The following is a 20,740-nucleotide window of genomic DNA, read 5'->3' as shown; positions in this document are numbered from 1 at the left end:
CGTGATAGAGCACGAACGTGAAACGCTATCATACAGCGGTCGGATCTTTTAGTCTACTTTACTAGAGATGCTCCATTTCCTCACTGTCTTTTGTATTGAATCAAGACTGATCTTTGCGGCTGTTTGTTTTCGACTTGCACGTTGTTGACCTTCTAAGCGTGCAACCTTTCCACTCTGACCTCAGCCGCATTAGTCATACAGAGAGATGCTTTGACCTTCTGTAGTGTGTGTGTGTGTGTGTGTGTGTGTGTGTGTGGAGCAGTTGTGGTGTTATGCTACACTGTTTACCTGCATACAGTGGTAGTGAGTGCTCTTGCCATTCAGGTGGCAGCCGTGGTAATACACACTGCAGTCATCCAGAGGGCTGAAACGCATGAAGCCGTGTTGCAGCGAGTTGTCCCTCTTCTTGTGCATGTTGTAGTGCCTTATCACATCCTGTTTACTGGTGAATCTCTGTTCAGCAGGAACACAGCAACAGGTTACTAAAGGCTGCTTCTAGTAGAGAGTGTGTGTGTGTGTGTACTGTAGGAAACTAGCAACATGTTATTTTATCAGACTGGCAACAGCTGCGTAGCACAAGAGCCAACTGGCAGCCAAGTCAGCGATGTGAAGCATGTGTCCAGCGCAAGACGTCTCAAACTGATCTCGTGCTACAATGAGCATGTGTAGGTTTTTTTTTTTTTTTTGCATTTTCCTTCACTCCTTTCATTCCTCTCTCTATCTCTCTCTCTGCCTCAGTATGAATACAAGTACGCTTCTTATTCCTGCCTCGTTGTTTGCGAAAAAATTCCTCCGCCTGCGACTTTATTACTTTTTCCATCGTTTTAATTAAGACGGATTGCTCGACTTGCAAGATCATAGTTCTGATGTTCTCGGCTTCACAGAAATTATGTTCCGTGCAGACGATTTCTCAAACGTGCGCAGGGAAAAGAGATGACAAACAAACAAACAAGACACCAAAAATGTTTCGCTTTTCATTCCCCTCCCTAGCTGATTGTGTTTTTTAATTAAAGTAGTAAAGCGTGGGTTGTGTGTTTTTTTTTTTTGGTTCAGGGTTTGCATGTAATAAGAAGAGAATACACCAAGATTCCAAGAAATGATACGACACAGCAGAGCGGAGAGAGAGAGAGACGGAGGAAAAAAAAAACCAAGCAAACAAACGGGATGTAGGGGGGAAAAACAGAACTTGAGATAGAAGCAAGGAAGCAAATCTGCGGTAATTGGGCTTAAGCTGATGTTACAGGAAGTGTAATAAGAGACAATGAAATCAATGAGCTTATTTTCTACAGAAATATGCAACAGGAGACAAAAATCTGACAGAAATGTCTAAAATGCAAAAGGTAATTGGGTATACGTACATGAAGCTTGTGTTACATACAGGGGAAGAAAGATTTGCTCACAGAAACACACCATATTGTATATCGCCTTTCTCGTTTCAGTACAGAAAATATCCCCAAAAATATTGGGTCCGATTTGGGTGGATACTTCATAAATAAAATGTGTGTGTGTGTGTGTGTGTGATAGAATCTTCCAGAATGTTGGGAAAGAGCTGAAACTGGGCTTTAAGTTTCAGTCAGAGTGGTCATCTGGGGTTATGAGGACCTGCTACATTTATTTTAGGATTCCCAGTACTGTGCAGGATGAGCACAAGGCCATGAAAGGAGAAGAAGGGCCCGGTGTTGCAGCCGAGCGGCCAGATAATATTCCACCACTGTGTCATGTAACATTTCATGAGTTATCACTTACTTCCAGAAGCCTTCTCATTTGAGCCTCGCTTTTCTTCTAGGCGAAGAACATCGAGCCAAGCGTTTGAGATACAGTTGTGGTCAGAAGTTTACATACCGTACAGTGACATGAATGTCATCTTGGATATGAATGTCATGGCAATATTTGGGCTTTCAGTAATTTCTCTGAACTGTTCTTTTTCTGTCGCAGAATGATTGTACATCTTTAATTAAAAAAAAAAAATCAAATTTGGTGCACGAGTTTTCATTTTCTTTGGGTTTTCTGAAATCAACACAGGGGCAAAATTATACATAGAGTCAAAAATATACGTACAGCACACCTAATATTTTGGGTAAAATGTCTCTTTGCAAGATTCACCTTGACCAAACGTTTTTGTTTACCATGAACAAGCTTCTGGCAGAATTCTGGTTGGATATTTCACGACTCTTCATGGTAGAATTGGTAGAGTTCAGTTAATTTTTTTTTTCTTGGCATGGACTCGACTTATAAGCACGGTCCATATATTTTCAATAGAGTTGAAGTCAGGACTTGTTTTAAGCTTAATATTAGCCTGCTTTATCCTCCACAACCAGCTCTGATGTGTGTTTGGGTTCATTGTCCTGTTGTAAGTCCCAAGTCGTGTTCAAGTTTCTGATGGTTTATGCTGAAGAATTCTGAGGTAGTCCTCCTTCTTCATTATTCCATCCACTTTGTGCAATGAACCAGTTCAATTGGCAGCAAAACAGGCCCAGAGCATGATGATCCTACCACCACCACCAACTGGTACAGCGTCCCTCTGTACATGGTGGTCATTGTGGCCAAACAACTCAATCTTTGTCTCATCTGACCATACAGCTATCCTCCAGAAGGCTTTTTCTTTGTCATCTTCAAACTTTAATTAAGCTTGAAGGTGTCAATTTTGGGCGGCACGGTGGTGTAGTGGTTAGCGCTGTCGCCTCACAGCAAGAAGGTCCTGGGTTCGAGCCCCGGGGCCGGCGAGGGCCTTTCTGTGCGGAGTTTGCATGTTTTCCCCGTGTCTGCGTGGGTTTCCTCCGGGTGCTCCGGTTTCCCCCACAGTCCAAAGACATGCAGGTTAGGTTAACTGGTGACTCTAAATTGAGTGTAGGTGTGAATGTGAGTGTGAATGGTTGTCTGTGTCTATGTGTCAGCCCTGTGATGACCTGGCGACTTGTCCAGGGTGTACCCCGCCTTTCGCCCGTAGTCAGCTGGGATAGGCTCCAGCTTGCCTGCGACCCTGTAGAAGGATAAAGCGGCTAGAGATAATGAGATGAGATGAGGTGTCAATTTTGGAGCAGGGGGTTATTTCTTGGATAGCGGCCTCTTAGTCCATGGTGATCTAAACTGTACACAGTGATTCATCAGCTTCCAGTTCATGGCAGAGCTGTGCCATGGTAGTTCCCAGGTTGTTCCTGACCATCCAAACCAATTTCCTTTCAGCTGAGGGTGACCATCTGGGTTTTCTTGAAGCAAAGTGGCTTGGCAAAGTGACTACACCTCACAATAACTTGGATACAATTGTTTGAACTGATCTTGGAGTTTGCAGTTGTTTAGAAATGGCTCCAAGAGACATTCCGGAGTTATGTACATCTGCGATCCTCTTTCTCGGATCTGCACTGAGCTCCTTGGACTTTCCCATTTTACTGTGTGTTGGTCAATCCAATGAGTGCTGTAAACAAACCCTTTTTATGAAGGCACAGAGAAGCTACCAGCTGTAGTCAATCATGATCACTAACAGGAAGTTAAGAGACCTCGGCCTTGGCAAGATAAGAGACATTTTGGAAGTTTCAGCACCTCGGAATTAATAATCTAAGTGAGCATATGTAATTTTTGACCCTGTATGTATAATTTTGACCCAGTGTTGATTTCAGAAAACCCAAAGAAGATTAAAACTTGTGCACCAAATTCTAGTGTTTTTTTAAATGAAAGACGTATGCTGTACAATCATTCTGCCACAGAAAAAGAACAGTTCAGAGAAATGACTGAAAGCCCAAATATCGCCATGACATTCATGTCACTGTATGTAAACTTTTGACCACAACTGTACATTTAACTTGTCTCCAGATATCTGCCTGTCATCGCTTTTGTTGTTAAACAGCTTGGGGTTCGCCTGATCAAGGTGCTTTTATAATAAGTATTATAAGTACAAATGCATGTTTGTGCAAAGGCAGTCTGAGAAATTGTTCTCTGACAAGCTTGACATGATCTGCCAAGTCCATATGCAGTTCATGCAACAGCTGTCTTCTCTACTAACAAGATCGTGGCATGTTTGTACTGAAAAATTGGAATTGCTACACAAGCGATGTTCACACAGAGAACAGCTTTTGGTTGCATAAGGATTTTTGTCATCTTCAACAGATCTACTCGTATTTGCCTTTTTATTTTCCCACCATATGTGCGGGAGGCTCGAGTGCCAGCGTTTTGATCTGCTTAATGCCGATTCTGCTGCGTCGTACATGACAACTCTCGGGACATGGATCAGATTAATAACGTGAAAGGGGGATTAGCAGTGGCCCTAGAGTAATAGCAGATGTCCTCAGGAAAAAAAAAAAGGGAGAAAATCCCTACTGGAACAATCTTCCTGAGGAATTTATTTTCCTCATAAAAAGAGTTGAAATGAGCTTGAAATTATTCAACGCTACACTTTTTTGCCGTTTCCTCTTGTAAGCTAAGAGCATTTTGAAATCACCCTCTCCCACATGTTTATCGGCCTCTTCACCAGACAGCAAGTAAGCGCCAAAACAGTGTTGTGACACTTTTTTATGACACCAAGGGGTCGTGAGTTATGGACTCGTCCTCTCGTCAGACGAGGATCCGGAAACCTCTCTGCCTGTTTGCTCAGGCGGCTTTTTACACCGTGAGAGATGGTTGTTTTGAGGCGCTCAACCATGGCTGGTAGGCTACGATATTATTCGGTCCACACCATCTCATTTATCAAGGTGTCTGGGAAGTGTGTGTGTGTGGGGTGTGTGTGTTTGGGGGGTTGTTGTGGGCTGGAAGCTGAGTTTACAGCGTCTACTAAACTGTCTGGAAAAGTAATAGGAATTATGCAATGCGACATTATCACATCATTATCAGCAATAATATCAGCATTTTTTAAATAAATATTTGAAAATACTTAGTTATAAAAGTTATTTTTGTGTTCTGCATCTAAAAGCTGTTTTTTTAAACATTTCTTCTTTTAAAAAACATGTATTATATGATATTAACTCATTTGACTCTTATAAAAGTGTTTACGTTGAGATAAATATTAAGGGAGGAAAATGTATAAGATGCATAACGTGCAAATGTGTAATAAATAGTTTATCAAATTTTTTATTTACTATTCATTTTATTTTATTCTCATTTATTTTAGTGTAACATCAAATGTGGTTGTGTTTTGTTTTTTTCCTATTACCTATCACTAAAAAGTGCAAATTATTAATCTTCTGAAATCTTTATAAGATCGGAAAGACTGAATATTTTGCGACTTTTGTAGATTCGTCCATCACACACAGAACCAGTCTAAAGTTTGGACATACCTTCTAATTCAATGTTTTTCTTGATTGTTATTAATTAAAAGACACTTCATTAAAAGACGTTTCATCAAAACTCGAAGAGCTACCGTACAGTAAGGAGACGGAGCATTTATGGTTTGTGCCCCAAGACTTTGGAATTCAATTGCAGAGAGTTTAAACAACTTTAAATCCCTGCTCAAAACATTTCTGGGCGGCACGGTGGTGTAGTGGTTAGCACGGTCGCATCACAGCAAGAAGGTTCTGGGTTCGCGGCTGGCGAGGGCCTTTCTGTGCGGAGTTTGCATGTTCTCCCTGTGTCTGCGTGGGTTTCCTCCAGGTGCTCCGGTTTCCCCCACAGTCCAAAGACATGCAGGTTAGGCTAATGTGGGACGGCCTTGGGCTGAGGTGCCCTTGAGCGAGGCAACTAACTCCCAACTGCTCCCCGGGCGCTGTTAGCATGGCTGCCCACTGCTCTGGGTATGTGTGTGTGTGTTCACTGCTTCAGATGGGTTAAATGCAGAGAGGAAATTTCACAAGTGTGTGATGAATAAAGTTGTGCTTTCTTTCTTTCTTTCTGTTTGAAAATACTGTTGATTTGAGTTTCTTTAAAGGTAGACTGCCTTTCAGATTTTTCAAGTGTAGGTCATAAAAAGAAATTTCCCCGACACCCAGTTATTTTTGTTTAGTGGAGCGAAAGCTAATGAATTTGAATCACAGACTTCCAATTTTATTAGTTTTTTTTTTTACATAGAACAATAATGAATTTATCTCCACATGGCCCTAAATTCTCCGCTATTTTTTCCTGCTTCACCATGACCCAGTTCAAGATACTACATCATGCATCACGTGGTGGGCTTTCCCCGGTCGCACAAGGCATTGTGGGATACAAATTTGAAACAGGAGAGAAAAATGGAGGACGTGAGTGTGCGAATGAAACGTGAAAGACCCACTACAGTAACGGAAAGAAAGCGAGAAGAAAAGACGTTATGTTATCTATGAAGGACCAAACTAATAAATATCGGCGGTCAGCGAGCACCTCGGTGTGATCAGCTGTTCGTTTAGCAACAGAATGATGTAACTGTCAGTGCACGCTCAAAGGTAAACTTGCGTATGTGGACACACGGACTTCCTCTGTCTGCCTGACTGCGCAAAGCGAGCGATTTCATGCACGTTATTTGCTCAGGAATCCCTTCAAATTAAATAACTTCCCAGCCACAGAACAGAATGGCCTGGTGTTTTGTGAGATATTACAGAAATAAACATATCACAATGACCACATTTCAGACAGAACTAAATTTCACTGATTTTATAAAATCGAAAGGCCGTCTTTCTAAGTTTTTTTAATTTTTATTTTCTAAGTTTGTAAGAGCGCTGAGACAGAGTGGCACTCCCTAAAGCCATTTTATTATTATTATTATTATTATTATTATTATTAATGTCTTAAAGCAATAATGGCTGTCATTTCTCTTTACTTAGCTGAGCGGTTCTTGACATAATACTGTATGGATTACTACAGTTGTGGATGGAATAGGGCTATTTACTGTATTTTTATTATTTACTATTTACTGTTTGATGGTTTCAAACGCATTAAGAAGGCAAGAAATTGCGCTAATTAACTTTTGACAAGGCACCTGTTAATTGAAACGCGTTCCAGGTGACTCCCTCATGAAGCTGGTTAAGATAATGCCAATAGTGTGTAAAGCGTCATCAAGGTAAACGCTGGCTACTTCGAAGGCTCTAAAATATGAAACGCATTTTGTTTTTGTAACACTTATTGATTTACTACATAATTCCCTATATGTTCCAGATGTTATTTCATAGTTGTGATGTCTTCAGTGTTGTTCTACAACGTAGAAAATAGTCACAATACAGGAAAAAAAAAACCAAACAAACGTATGAATGAGTAGAGAAGGGGTGCACAAACTTTTGACTGGTACTGTATAGCTATAGCATTGATAGTAGATAGAGTGCTCTGTTTAACTCTGTAATATTGTGTGCATACATGTCAACCTATACGGAATGTCCGTATTTTATATGGATTTGATTCAATAAACGTAGTATACGGGCGTATAAATAAAGTTATACGGATTCTTTAAAAAAAAAAACTTCAATATTTATTTAGAGCTATAATCAATTCCCACGATGATAAAAGAACGCATGACATTTACAAACGTACTGTACGCCACAGACAGCCAGTAAAGAGTCTTATGAAATCGCGCGTTATCTTGTGGTAGCGAGACTTCGTTCCACTTTTGATCATGCGCACACCGCATTGCGAGAATCCCGCCAACCGTGGAGCCATAGACATATAAACGCCGCCTTCTGCGTAGCCATAGACATAGACGCCGCTTTCTGCGTAGAATCATACGTCATCCTCGCCCGAGAATAAAGATGCCTCATTCACGTGCTGCGTTTAACTGTACCAACAGGTTTACCGTCCAAACGAGATCACATGGGATTACCTTTCACAGGTGAGACTGGAAAATACTTTTCATTGTATTTGGTCATTATAACGTAATTTTACGAACAGATTTTTCTGCCTTTGTGGCTAATATGAAGTCTCGCGCATAATAGCCGCTCGGTGAAACCTGTCTCCAAACAACGAAGTATTTCCTTCGTGACTACGCTGATAACACTTTGTGTTTTTGTCGAACATTGGAGCTTTGTATTCATTCTGAAGGTTTATTGTTATTAATATTGAATAAAAAGTAACTGGGATATATCATTGTTGATTATCATTCAAATTTTAGGTACATTATTTTAATTTGCATCTTATACGGATTTTATAAGGGAAATACGGATTTTGGAGGTTGGTTATACAGGTTTGATTGACCAAAGGTTGACATGTATGTGTGTGTGTTGAGACAGGTGAGCTCACCTGATAGTTGCACTCAGGGTCCATGCAGTGGTAATGCTCTCTGTACTGATAGGCACAGTGCACATGGCCACAGTGCTGGCTCCCTGAAAACCTGCAAACGCAATCAAACACCAAACAAAACCATGAGTCACCTTTCCAGATCAAGATGTCCGCTTCTGTATAGCAACAGAATAGTCATTGGTGCTTTGAAAGAAAAGCTTTTATGTTCAATTAAAAGCATAACCTTTTGCCGTATGTTTCCGAATGAGTGATTTTCAGCCTCTTCTTGTGGGGAAGTGAAACGTGACCTCTAGCCATACAGGGCTGAGCTTTAAAGGGCAATTTAGCCTTTTATCCTTGACTGATAAACACCCTCGCACTGACAAAATCATCTTCACGGAGCACAGGAGCCATTACTGGCAACTACAAACGCGTACAGAAAAGCGAGATCTCATACCTGCCCACACTCCCACAACCATGTGATTACAATTCACACTTCAGTCACAGCAATCTCTACCAAATTAGTTCCATTGGCTTCAGAAGCAGTAGGTAGGCTCTTATTAAACTGTAACCCCAGACGTAATTCACTCATTTGCCTGTGCTTTAAACCCTGCCAAATCAGCGCTCGACACTCCAGGTTAACAGGCTGTGCTTTAATCAGGGAAAGGTTAGGCCTAATAGAAAGGTTTGAGTGTGTCTGTGTGTGCTCCCCTCCCTCGCCTCCCTCGCTCTCCCTCTCCTCGCTCGTTGGTGTGACTGGCCCGGGCTGCGGCAGATTGGCACTGCTTTAAAGAGGCCCATTTCCTGAGTGTTTACAGGCTGATTATAACCCTGACGATGATGACTGTTAAAAACCTCCAATTACAGCTCAAAACACACAAATAAACATTTGCATTGCTGCTGCCAAGAGCACCATCTGTCGAAGTAGACCGAAAACGGCTAAGTAATAGAATTTTTCTCATAGCGCTGCATGTTTGCACTGATCACGACTGGGAAGATCATTAAACACATTTTCACACCGAGTCCGAATCAGAGCGAAATGATAACACTTTCAGTTCATTTTCTAACTGGTTTGAATTGGTTTCACACTACGAGGCTGAAAGTGTCCTCATAAAACTTTTTCATTCATTGGTTGGAAATAGGCAGCACGGTGGTGTAGTGGTTAGCGCTGTCGGCTCACAGCAAGAAGGTCCGGGTTCGAGCCCCGTGGCCGGCGAGGGCCTTTCTGTGCGGAGTTTGCGTGTTCTCCCCGTGTCCGCGTGGGTTTCCTCCGGGTGCTCCGGTTTCCCCCACAGTCCAAAGACATGCAGGTTAGGTTAACTGGTGACTCTAAATTGACCGTAGGTGTGAATGTGAGTGTGAATGGTTGTCTGTGTCTATGTGTCAGCCCTGTGATGACCTGGCGACTTGTCCGGGGTGTACCTCGCCTTTCGCCCATAGTCAGCTGGGATAGGCTCCAGCTTGCCTGCGACCCTGTAGAACAGGATAAAGCGGCTACAGATAATGAGATGAGAATGAAGGGTTGGAAATACAGTGACGAGAAAAAAAAAAAAAAAAGGTCCTTGAAGCTTTGCCAAGTGTAGGAAGAAACCACAAAGGGTGGCACGGTGGTGTATCGGTTAGCACTGTCGCTTCACAGCAAGAAGGTTCTGGGTTCAAGCCCAGTGGCCGACGGGGGCCTTTCTGTGTGGAGTTTGCATGTTCTACCCGTATCTGCATGGGTTTCCCACACAGTCCAAAAACATGCGGTTAGGTTAACCGGCTACTCTAAATTGTTCATCGGTGTGAATGGTTGCTTCCCAAGCCCAGAAATGGGAGGAAGGACATCCGGCGTAAAACTATGCTCCAATTAATATGACACATGGATCAATATGGACCCTGACCTGGCAGCAGTCCTGGACAAGGGAGAAAACGATGATGATGATGATGATGATGATGAAGAAATCATGAAAAAGCACAGGAAATACTGAATCAGAGTTCAATAATTGATTCTATAATTATATACATAACTTTTTTTTAAATTCTGTGGTGTTTATATCTAGTCTTTATTTTCTCTTTTTGTCAGTGAATCCAAATATTCAGAACATCATCACGTCTGCATGGCTACAGCTCTGTCCTTTGGATCAATTTAGCAGCTCACATCTACAAAGAAAACATCATATTTTTGTCACTTCCTGCAGTTCACTCAACTCAAATGGTGTCAAATGGTGTAGTGGTTAGCACTATCGCCTCACAGCAAGAAGGTCCGGGTTCGAGCCCCGTGGACGACAAGGGCCTTTCTGTGCGGAGTTTGCATGTTCTCCCCGTGTCCGCGTGGGTTTCCTCCGGGTGCTCTGGTTTGCCCCACAGTCCAAAGACATGCAGTTAGATTAACATGGGACGGCTTTGGGCTGGAGTGCCCTTGAGTGGCGGCGCGCACGTCCGCAGCGGCTTTGCTCTCCTATGACGAACTAAATTTCGTTGTACATTTGTGCAGTGACAATAACGACTTCCTCAGTTGACCCAGTTTCTGAGTGAGGTCACCTCACTCAGAACCACGCTGACGGGAAAAACACACCGTATGTGAAAGCATCCTAAAATGAATGTCAAATTTTGTTTTTGCAGAGGACATGTGGTACGGTTTGGGTTTTGAATGCTTTTGACTGCTTCTAAAAAAAACAGAGAAAAAACCCCAAAATGAATGTAAGGTGGGCGGCACAGTGGTGTAGTGGTTAGCGCTGTCGCCTCATAGCAAGAAGGTCCTGGGTTCGAGCCCCGGGGCCGGCGAGGGCCTTTCTGTGTGGAGTTTGCATGTTCTCCCCGTGTCCACGTGGGTTTCCTCCGGGTGCTCCGGTTTCCCCCACAGTCCAAAGACATGCAGGTTAGGTTAACTGGTGACTCTAAATTGACCGTAGGTGTGAATGTGAGTGTGAATGGTTGTCTGTGTCTATGTGTCAGCCCTGTGATGACCTGGCGACTTGTCCAGGGTGTACCCTGCCTTTTGCCCGTAGTCAGCTGGGATAGGCTCCAGCTTGCCTGCGACCCTGTAGAAGGATAAAGCGGCTATAGATAATGAGATGAGATGAATGTAGGGTACAATCCAGATCATGCCTAACAGCCCCCGAGGGTGCCCACACACACACACTCATCACTGTGTTCATCCTTGTGTATATTACGGTCTGTTTGGGAGAGCGGTCCACCCCTCTGCTCATCACCCAGCTGTATCGCTTTGCCAGTGGACAATTCCCAACCGCCGCGTCAGGGGGCTAATGGGCCGCCGCTATTCAGCAGCCGATTAAATATTAATATGGTCACGATACAGAGATTGCCGCACATCTCCTGTTACAATAGAGACGCGCCGATCAAAGTGCAAGGCAATGGCGGGTGCACGAAAGCGTTTAAAAGGCAAAACTGCGACTAAACGCTATGAAGGAAGCTTTCAAACCCCAAACTGTAGAGGAGCTCTGGAGGAGATAAAGAAGTTTTTGCTTTTTCCTGCAGGGGGGAAGAAGGTGGGTGTAGATGAGTTTACAAAGCTGCTTTTTAGTACGAGTGTGCTCTCATTAGTGTGGAAGCCAGTGATGATCCTCCCCCAGCAAACCCCCCCCCCCCCCCCACTCACACTCCCCCCTCCACCTTCCCTAAGATGTACCAGGCCGCATTTGCCCTTTTTATGAGTTCTCATTTTCCTTTTTTCTCCTCCTCTTCTTCTTCCCTTTCTTATTTTCCCCAACACGGAAATTGAAACTGTATCTGGGCTTATCTGCTGCCTCCCCGCGCATCAACTGCCGAGATGTTTAGACAAATTTTATGCATTATGCAGTGCAAATATCAAAACAGTTCTTGGCAGTGCCAGCAGAAGCCTCATTAAAAATTCCTTAATTAAATCTTCTTGCAAAATGTAATCAGTCCAAGGAGGGTTTTGTGTGTGTGTGTGTGTGTGTGTATATGTGTGTATGTGTACGAGTAAGTGCGTGTGTCTGTTAGTGCCAGGGCTTTGATTTGTGGCCTTCATGTTACGGCTTTGGGAGACTAATCATTTACGCCACAGCCTCAGCCTCTTTGAAACGCCGTTTTTTTTTCTTCCTTTTAAAACCTGAATAAATAAACAAATGATAATCACCTTTCTAGTGTCACGGCGAAATGAACACAGAACCTGATACCGCAGCACACTGAATCTATCTCTGTGCTTTGTCTGGATTTGTGAATGTCTGTCATTTATTTCATTCAGTGTCTTCATTTGTGGCAGAGATATTGAAAATGAAAAAAAAAAAGAGGGGGAAAAAACCCAACAGTGATCTGAGCAGTTAGTTTTCTTAGAAAAACGGCTCAGGAGTGTGTGAACACAGGGGAGTCAGCTTATAAAAAGCAGCTAATGCGTGAAATATATTTGCAAACGTTTCCCGATGTTTGCTTAAGATTTCACAGCTTTTTCCATCATTATGACATGAAGCACAGTGTTGGCAGGAAGTGTGGTACTGCCAAAGAAATGACTCATTTGCTTTCTTTTATGTAAATTCATCTTCCTGCTTGCTTATAGGTAATTTATCAATGGAGTCGATGCACAAAAGCTATTTTGCCTACATACTTTATTAGTCTATAAAATAGCTTAAAGCAAACAAACAAACCATGAAATAAAGTTGCTCCAAATTTTGGAAGGAAGCGACAGGATATTTTCATACCTGGCAATATATTTCTGGTAGACATTGACGTCTTCTGTCACGGGTTTCTCCGCAGGAAGGCCGTTTCTGTTGTCGTGCACAGAAAAGGGATGGAATTAATGGCAACGCGTGCTGTCATTAATAATAAAAAAAACCTGTCACAATATTTACTTAAGTGTTTCAAACTTTGGTCCATCAATAAGCATTTTCGAGCACGTCACAGCAGTTTTATTCACAAATGAATCAGGGAGGTAGCACTGAACTTTGATGCATGCCTTCCCAAAAATGAATGCAGAGCAGAGATGTTTCTGAATGCGTAAATGATTCATGTGCATTTTTTTTCTTGAGAGTGCACAAATGGAAGGATGAAGTGACAAGGCAAGTCTGAATGTGACTGTTTTTTTTTTTCCTTTCTTGCTCAACTGGCTGTGATTTGAAGGATGACTAAAGTTCTTATTGCGCCTTTTATCATCCGAACAGTGACTCTGCGTGCAGCAGGTTCTCCACAAACCTGGCAGTGGTGGCAAGATGAGCAGCTCCACGCGGAAGTTAGCCTCAGGTTAATATACCTCTTAAGGTGTTGGTTTTGACGGCATATCACCTGCTGTGAGTGCATGTGTATAGGCTCATGGGTGTGCATGTCTGAGTGTGTGTGTGTACTCTGATGTAAGAAGAGCCCGAGGGTCTCCAGTTTCTCATTGAGATAAACCTTAAGTACACAAGAAGTCACGAATGAGCAGAGACAGTCCCAGCACTGCAACAGCCCCATAAACTGCTTTTACAATTTAGCATCCAGACCTTGGTTTAGCCACATTCCCACACTAATCAAACCACAAACTCTTACACTAACAGATCTAAAAGAGGAAGTCAGCTGAAGTGTGATGCCAAAGTTAAACCAGTACCATACATATATTTATTTATTCTATCCATATTCCCTGGATATGAGCAATCGCGCGCTCTGATTGGCTACTCTACTACTAGGATATCAACTCGTATACCGTGAGAAGAGAAAAACAATGGCGGCACGTGTTACCGAACCAACCGAGGACGAAATAAAAACTCTACTCGAAAATATAAACCCCATAAAATACAAACAAAAAGCAACAAAATATGGAATGAAAGTATTTGATGGTAAGAATGTATCTCTTTTATTTTTCAAGAATTATGATGATTGCATTTTTCACAAATTGCTCCTGTCATTTCGCCGGATTGTTTACATTCTTCATCTTTAAGCATTAAAATTTCTTGGATTTTTTTTTTTTACACCGGTTCAAAAGCTCAAAGTAGTTAGAAAATTACATCACTGAAATGTCCAAGGAAGAATGAAATAAATGTCTAAAGCTATTCTATACCTCGGCACGACAACACGACGGCAATTTGTACAAGAAACAGCACTAAAGTCAATCCGTGCAGCCATCGATAGGTTTTTAAGAAGTCCGCCAAAGCGGAAATGATTTTGTCGGACGTTTTGGATACATTTTTTATTTATCGTATTTGCAAAAAAATACAGGGTTAGTCAAAATTATGTTATGTTAACACTAATGGATTATTACACACATTTCCAGGTTGATGGATAGGTTGCGGTGGACCATTGCCGTGGCCTCTACACTCCCCTGATTTGACGCCCTGTGATTTCTGGTTATAGGATATGGTGAAGGGCGGCACGGTGGTGTAGTGGTTAGCGCTGTCGCCTCACAGCAAGAAGGTCCGGGTTCGAGCCCCGTGGCCGGCGAGGGCCTTTCTGTGCGGAGTTTGCATGTTCTCCCCGTGTCCGCGTGGGTTTCCTCCGGGTGCTCCGGTTTCCCCCACAGTCCAAAGACATGCAGGTTAGGTTAACTGGTGACTCTAAATTGACCGTAGGTGTGAATGTGAGTGTGAATGGTGGTCTGTGTCTATGTGTCAGCCCTGTGATGACCTGGCGACTTGTCCAGGGTGTACCCCGCCTTTTGCCCGTAGTCGGCTGGGATAGGCTCCAGCTTGCCTGCGACCCTGTAGAACAGGATAAAGCGGCTAGAGATAATGAGATGAGATGGGTATGGTGAAGGAGCGCGTGTATAGCAGGCAAATTTCTGATATCAATGACGTCAAGGACAGAATAAGAACTGTGGTATCATCTATTCCCCGTGAAATATGTATCCGGGCTTTAAATGGTACTGTTGCTCGCTGGTTTTTGTGTTGAACACGATGCCGAACAGGTTGAGACCGTCCTGTAAATCATCTTGCACATGTGATGTACAAGGGTAAGTCAAAAAGTTCTAAGACAAATTGAAAAAAATCTTTATTTGAGTGATTCCACGCTTATGGGTACTGAAATGGGAACATGAACTTATTTTTAAAAATTCACCTAAAACCATTTCTTTTTGTACCATCAGGTCACAAAACATGTAATCTTTAATGAATGATATGTTAAAAGATAACTTTAATTTTCTGAGATGTAATAAAAACATATTTATATGCCAAAGTCAGAACGTAACAGAAGTGTTGTGGACATATATATTCTCAATTTTAACAATGTAGAATTACTTTTTGAAACATAGGAAGGTGATGTTTTAGCAAATATAATTAATAAACATGTGTAGTAGAATAAACATACACATTCTTTCAATAAGATTAACATGGTATAGAGCTAGATTGTAATTAATTTCTAACAGACGCGAGATGGACAATCGTAACAGAAGTAATGTAACAGACATCATTTTGGAACTCATAGGCTTGACTTTGGCATATAAATATGTTTTTATTACATCTCAGAAAATTAAAGTTATCTTTTAACTTATCATTCATTAAAGATTTCATGTTTTGTGGCCTGATGGTAAAAAAAGAAATGGTTTTAGGTGAATAAGTTCATGTCCCCATTTCAGTACCCATAAGCGTGGAATCACTCATTTATGAAAATAACAAAGCTATTTCTCTACATATCCTCCGTTTAGATGGAGTCTAAACACTTCTGCAAGCGATGTTTCCATCGGAGAATTCCTTCTTTGTAGAATTCTGGGGGATGTCTTTCGCACCTTTTGAAATTATAACATCTGTCTTAGAAGTTTTTGACTTGTCTGTTTTGTGAATAAATGGTTTCTACCATTTAAGTGTTAACATAATTTTGACTAACCCTGTAAAAATAAAAATGCTCCGTTTCTCAAAGTCCAGTGAATGTGGATAGAATAAAACAGTTATTCCACTCAATCTCGTCGTACACGGCTTATAGCCGACTCGGTGACTATCAGCTCATGAACGACTCGATTTCGTTGAATAAGTGTTACGTATTTTAATGTAATATACAATGGTTTAGTCCTTTTCAGAGTTCTTGGGAAATAAGAGCCCAAAATGAGGTGTTCCAGAGAAAAAGTGACCAGAGAAAAATGAGACTACAGAGCTAAAATGTATTAATTTGCATCCCACGGCGACACAGTTTTTAGCAGTAATATATCTAACTATCCGGTTTCCATGATCTAAACATAGACTTCTAGGGTTTAATGGGTAATTCATTCAGTGACTGTGAAAGCCAACCATATATCATCACTGCCATGCCCATAGTGGGGGCTGCTGGGTCTGTAGTGATCGAGTGTAGCTGGTTCAAGAGCAAAGCATTCAGTGGACATCTAAAAATTAAACCCCCTGATTAACTCAGACAGTCATGGTCAATCAGGGTAGCCATGCAGCCATGGTGGTGACCTGATTAACCTTTCATGAACCTTATTTCAGATCTGTTGGGAAAGCTTTCCGTGTTGGTATGTGTATGTGAAATGCAGACTGATTCTTACTTGACCGAGGAAACAGTTCCAGTAGTGATGGAGTCAGTTTTGGAGAAGCTGGACTTCATGTAGTCAGTGTTAAAGCCCATATGGCCCACCTGGTCCACTGGTAAGCATGGGGGTCCAACAGCTCCGGCAGAAGCAGCTGTGGGAATCACGGGTGTCCCTGGGGTTGCCGGTGTGGAGGACAGAACACCAGGCATCATAGGAGAATCACCCTTGCCAGGTAGAAGCTTCTGGATGTTTCGTATATCATATTTGGAAGGCCGGCCTACTTTACCTGTCTTGAAAGCTATTGCCCCGCCCATATCAGGGTTGCCTTCTCCTGGCTTGAAAAGGTGCAAGTACTTGACGTTCTCCAGGTCATATTTGGAAGGTCTCTTATAAGCATTGCCATTCTGCTGCCTCAAGCTCTCGCCCATCTTCAGCTTCTGGATGAAGTAGTCATATTTGGAGGCGCGGGATGCCAGGTTATGGGTGGGAATGCCAGTCGGGTTGCTGCTTAGCTGGGCTTGCTTGTGCTCCATGCTGGTGGAAAACATCTGAGTCTCGGCTCCTGGGAGGCAGGAGGAAGGCTGCAGGAGTGTGGCGCTCTTTTCCGGCGTTTTCTTCGAGTTGAGCTCCTCAGGTTTGGCGTGTGTGGGCCAGGGCAATGCTTCTCCAGCCTTCAGCTTGCGGATGTATTCCTCGTACTTGGAGAAGCGTGCTCGGCGCGTAGCCTCCTCACTAGTCAGGGATGAAGGGTCTGAGGTAGCAGCTTTCATCTTCTCAAAGCTGATCTTCTTGGCCAGCTCATCACGGCCCTGCTGTTCATCATAGCCAAACATGTGGAGGAGCTCATTCATGGTGCTGGCTGCATAGTCGCGCAGGGCAGAGGCTTCCCCTACAGAGCAGAGTTAACACAAAATCAAGGTTTAAATCCACATTCAGTGACGATTAAACTTTACGTCAAGGATTGAAGTAATGCACCCTTGCAACCGTGCACTGTTTTGCGATGAAAATGTTGTTCTATCTGCCGCACTTGCACATCCAGTGCGGAAAATATTGAACTGGTTACCACTTTTTAAATGTTCTTCATTTACTTGAGCAATGAAAGTTCACTTTTTCTTTTAAAGTTAATTAAAACACACTGTCCTCCCCAAGGACAGAGCAAAAATGTAATAAACGCATAGTTTAATTGCGTTATGTAGAAATTAATTCTGCGCCATTAACTTTCATCCAGGTTGGGGGAAAAGGTTCAGGGAGATGGGCTGGAAGAAAGTGCTTTGGTCTAAAAAGCAGGAACTACTAAAACCTTGTGAGTTAGTGCAGTGTGTGTGTGTGTGTGGGTGTGTGGTTATACAGTATATATGCCTTGTAGAGAGGCGTATAGACACTTGCATGAAAGGAACACACCCCAAGTTTCATACAGTGATTATATTTTTGTTATATATGTTATCTTGGGGTAGTTTTTCCATCAGGAAAGCTGGCATGATGCTTGAACCGTGCCTTAGATGACAACTTCGCTCCGGTGTCAGATACACTCCTGGGACTCGCGGCCTCTCCCTCTCTCCGTCCTGGCCTTAATCCAGCTCTGCTCCAGACCTTTTCTTCATTTATTTGATTGCTTTTTTCATCGCCAGCAAACGTAAGAGCGGTAACGTGAGCCACGGCCTTGGTAATTAATACCAAAATATTTCAGCTTTGGTCTCGTATTTCTGTGTTATGGCTAAATCGGTCTCTCTCTCCCCCCTGCTTTTCACATCTCATTCTCAGCATGTAAAATAATCCCCAAATTTCCATCGCAGCATCAGGGTTACTCCTCCTCTCCATAGCACATTACAATGAAAGGCGATCTGGCGGATTGAAGGATCATGAAAAATTTAAACGAACTTTATGAGGCATTTTAGAGGAAACAGTCGCGTCTTTGTTTTGGGTGAAACTTTAAGGTATATAGCCCTTGCTGATTATGAAAATGTTTAGCGCTGTTTGGGCATACACAGTTCAATTTTTTTAGGCTGAATGAACGATAAGGGCCGATTTATTTTTGCATCCGGATTTGATCTTTCTGATACCGTAGGGCGTAGATCATTTGAGCTGTTCTATGGCAATTTTTTTTTTTTTTTAAAGTTGTAATTAATAATTAACATCTTTTAGCAGTGACCAGAACATTTCAAATTGTTTAAAGAACATGACGCACTCTGATAAGGCTAGATATCAGTCATAAATTTGAAATTTAGTCTCCGTAGATTCCTATAGGACGTGACTGCTTTGAGGTTGTCATGTTGGGTCATGCGATTTTTACCCAGCTCTAAAGTAAGCCCAAGGTCTTTAATCTCTATCCATGAACACTTTCCAAGGACACTAATCAAAGCCACTCTTGCCTCTGGTCTTATTTCACCCATAGGCTTTCAGACGGTGGGGAAAGTCCCATCATTTCCTTATAGAAATCCCCCTCTGCTGCTCAAAGTAGCTATCTATGATTACTGTCATTGGCTGTATGTTTAGTAAAATCTGTATTTGCAGGCTTGTTCCGTTTTTCTGTATTCGTGTAAATACCCATATTGCAGTCGATGTGGTGGTCCTACTAGCACTAGTAATGTCAGGAGGAACGATTACAGCAGCTGTGTTATTTAAAAAAAAAAAAAAAGTATAAAAATAAAAGTAATCGGCGAATGTTTTTGAGTGTTGAACGCACTATCAATGTCGGTAGAATGATTAGACTCAAACTGCGCACATTAAGCCAGGACCTGAGAGCAGATAACCTTTTAAAACAGCATGTAAATGAGCTTTTCTTCTCCAACCTTATCACACATCCTCCTAATCATGCCATGTGCATGTGGCTGGGAAGCCGCGGCTTTGGCGGAAAGGTGTGATTTGCCTGGCTGCGCTCCCGACTCGCTCGCTTTACCTCCCTCCCTCCCTCCCTCTCTCTCTCTCTCTCTCTCTCATCACTGGAGAGTGTAAAAAGAAGTACCCTCAGTCTTGCCACTTTACTCTGCCACATTCCAGGCTGTGACAGAATCCTTGTCTGCGTTTGAGACAACTGAGCTACATTTTTTTCCACGTACTGTGTGATAACAAATAGGCACTAAGCTATATCTCTCTTTTGCTCACCAAACATGGGCATCGAATCCCGGGGTGAGCATCTGAATATCTGTGAGAAGGGACAAAATGATTAGGACCCACTTATGAGGGTGGGGGGCTATTTATGGACTAAGGATTTACTGACAACTTGAGTACAGCAGGAAAATGTCTGGTGCGAGTCTTTTGATTTGTTTTAAATCTTTTTTTTAACTGTTTAAAATGTTCGACGAATGAACGTGAGCAAAATGAACAAATGAGAAAAAGCTAATCATGTTGATAAGTGAATAAAAACAGTATTCCTATTTAGCTACTTGCACATGTTCTACAGATTTAAAACAAAAAACAAAAATCCTAAAATTTAAAAATGCCCCAGAAGGCTAAAATGACCTTTGCCTATAACCTTTGAAGAGTCTAATTGCACCCGTGGTCCATCTGATATGATCCGAAGCTCATCCCTTTCACGGCATTAACAGTGGCTTTTCACAGAGCTGCGTTTTTACGGCCTGCGTGTGAATTCTACGAGGCATCAAAGTGCTGCGTGAGGAGCGTTGCGGGCTCGTGGAGCTGATAGGGAACCCACACGGCGCTTCCAAGTGAGGAGTTAAATGTTTTGAAGGTCGCAGTTTCTCTCATTGATCTTGCAATGTTTGTTAATTACATTGTCACTGATGTTGTGAGAGATAATTAAGCCACTATGTTTATATGCATAATTATGTGCGCTCCGCATCAGCCTTTGAAAGACAGCAGCGAGGAAAGGGAAGGGGGGAAAAATATTTTAATTGTGAACTGCGCAGTAACATGGCAATATAGATGCCCTAGTTACAATTAACAAAAGAGGGAGAAGGGGGGGATGAAGAAAAACAAGTCAAAAGAAAAAAAAAAAAGAAGAAGCGTGTGCTTGATGTAGCCTTGAAACACTTTGCTTTGCTGCTGCTGTGGTGAGATGCACTGTAAACCGTTGCAGAAAAAAGGTGTAGCATATTTCACGCGTCATATTTATTTACAGGCAGCGGTTGATTTTGTTTTATTTTTTAAAATAAATATAATTAATGAAAACCACAAAGATTTGCCGAGCAGACCTTCGATAAAAATAAAAAGAGACCACTTTCCTGTACTATAGCTGCAAGGTGGGAAACGTAGAATTAAACTGCCAGTGGAAAATAAGATGAAATGGAAAATAGGTCT

The 20,740-nt window shown here is 42.3% G+C and overlaps 1 protein-coding gene across 6 annotated transcripts in view; it reads right to left on the bottom strand.

Moving 5' to 3' along the window:
* casz1 (castor zinc finger 1) overlaps positions 1–20,740 on the bottom strand; it is a 107,651-nt gene that overhangs the window by 28,102 nt on the left and 58,809 nt on the right. For 4 of the 6 annotated variants that reach the window (XM_060938408.1, XM_060938409.1, XM_060938407.1 and 1 more), the window contains exons 3-6: positions 16,499–17,372; positions 12,759–12,824; positions 8,119–8,209; positions 289–453 (exon numbers count right to left, since the gene is read on the bottom strand). In XM_060938408.1, the coding sequence (XP_060794391.1) occupies positions 289–453; positions 8,119–8,209; positions 12,759–12,824; positions 16,499–17,372 (1,196 nt within the window). The remainder of the gene's footprint in view (positions 1–288; positions 454–8,118; positions 8,210–12,758; positions 12,825–16,498; positions 17,373–20,740) is intronic. The other 2 variants (XM_060938410.1, XM_060938411.1) reach the window with 2 other exon arrangements.

Source organism: Neoarius graeffei, chromosome 13 (genome assembly GCF_027579695.1).
Source record: "Neoarius graeffei isolate fNeoGra1 chromosome 13, fNeoGra1.pri, whole genome shotgun sequence".
Taxonomy (NCBI): domain Eukaryota; kingdom Metazoa; phylum Chordata; class Actinopteri; order Siluriformes; family Ariidae; genus Neoarius; species Neoarius graeffei.
Note: the sequence above shows the minus strand (reverse complement) of the source record. Positions and strands in the feature narration are given on the sequence as shown.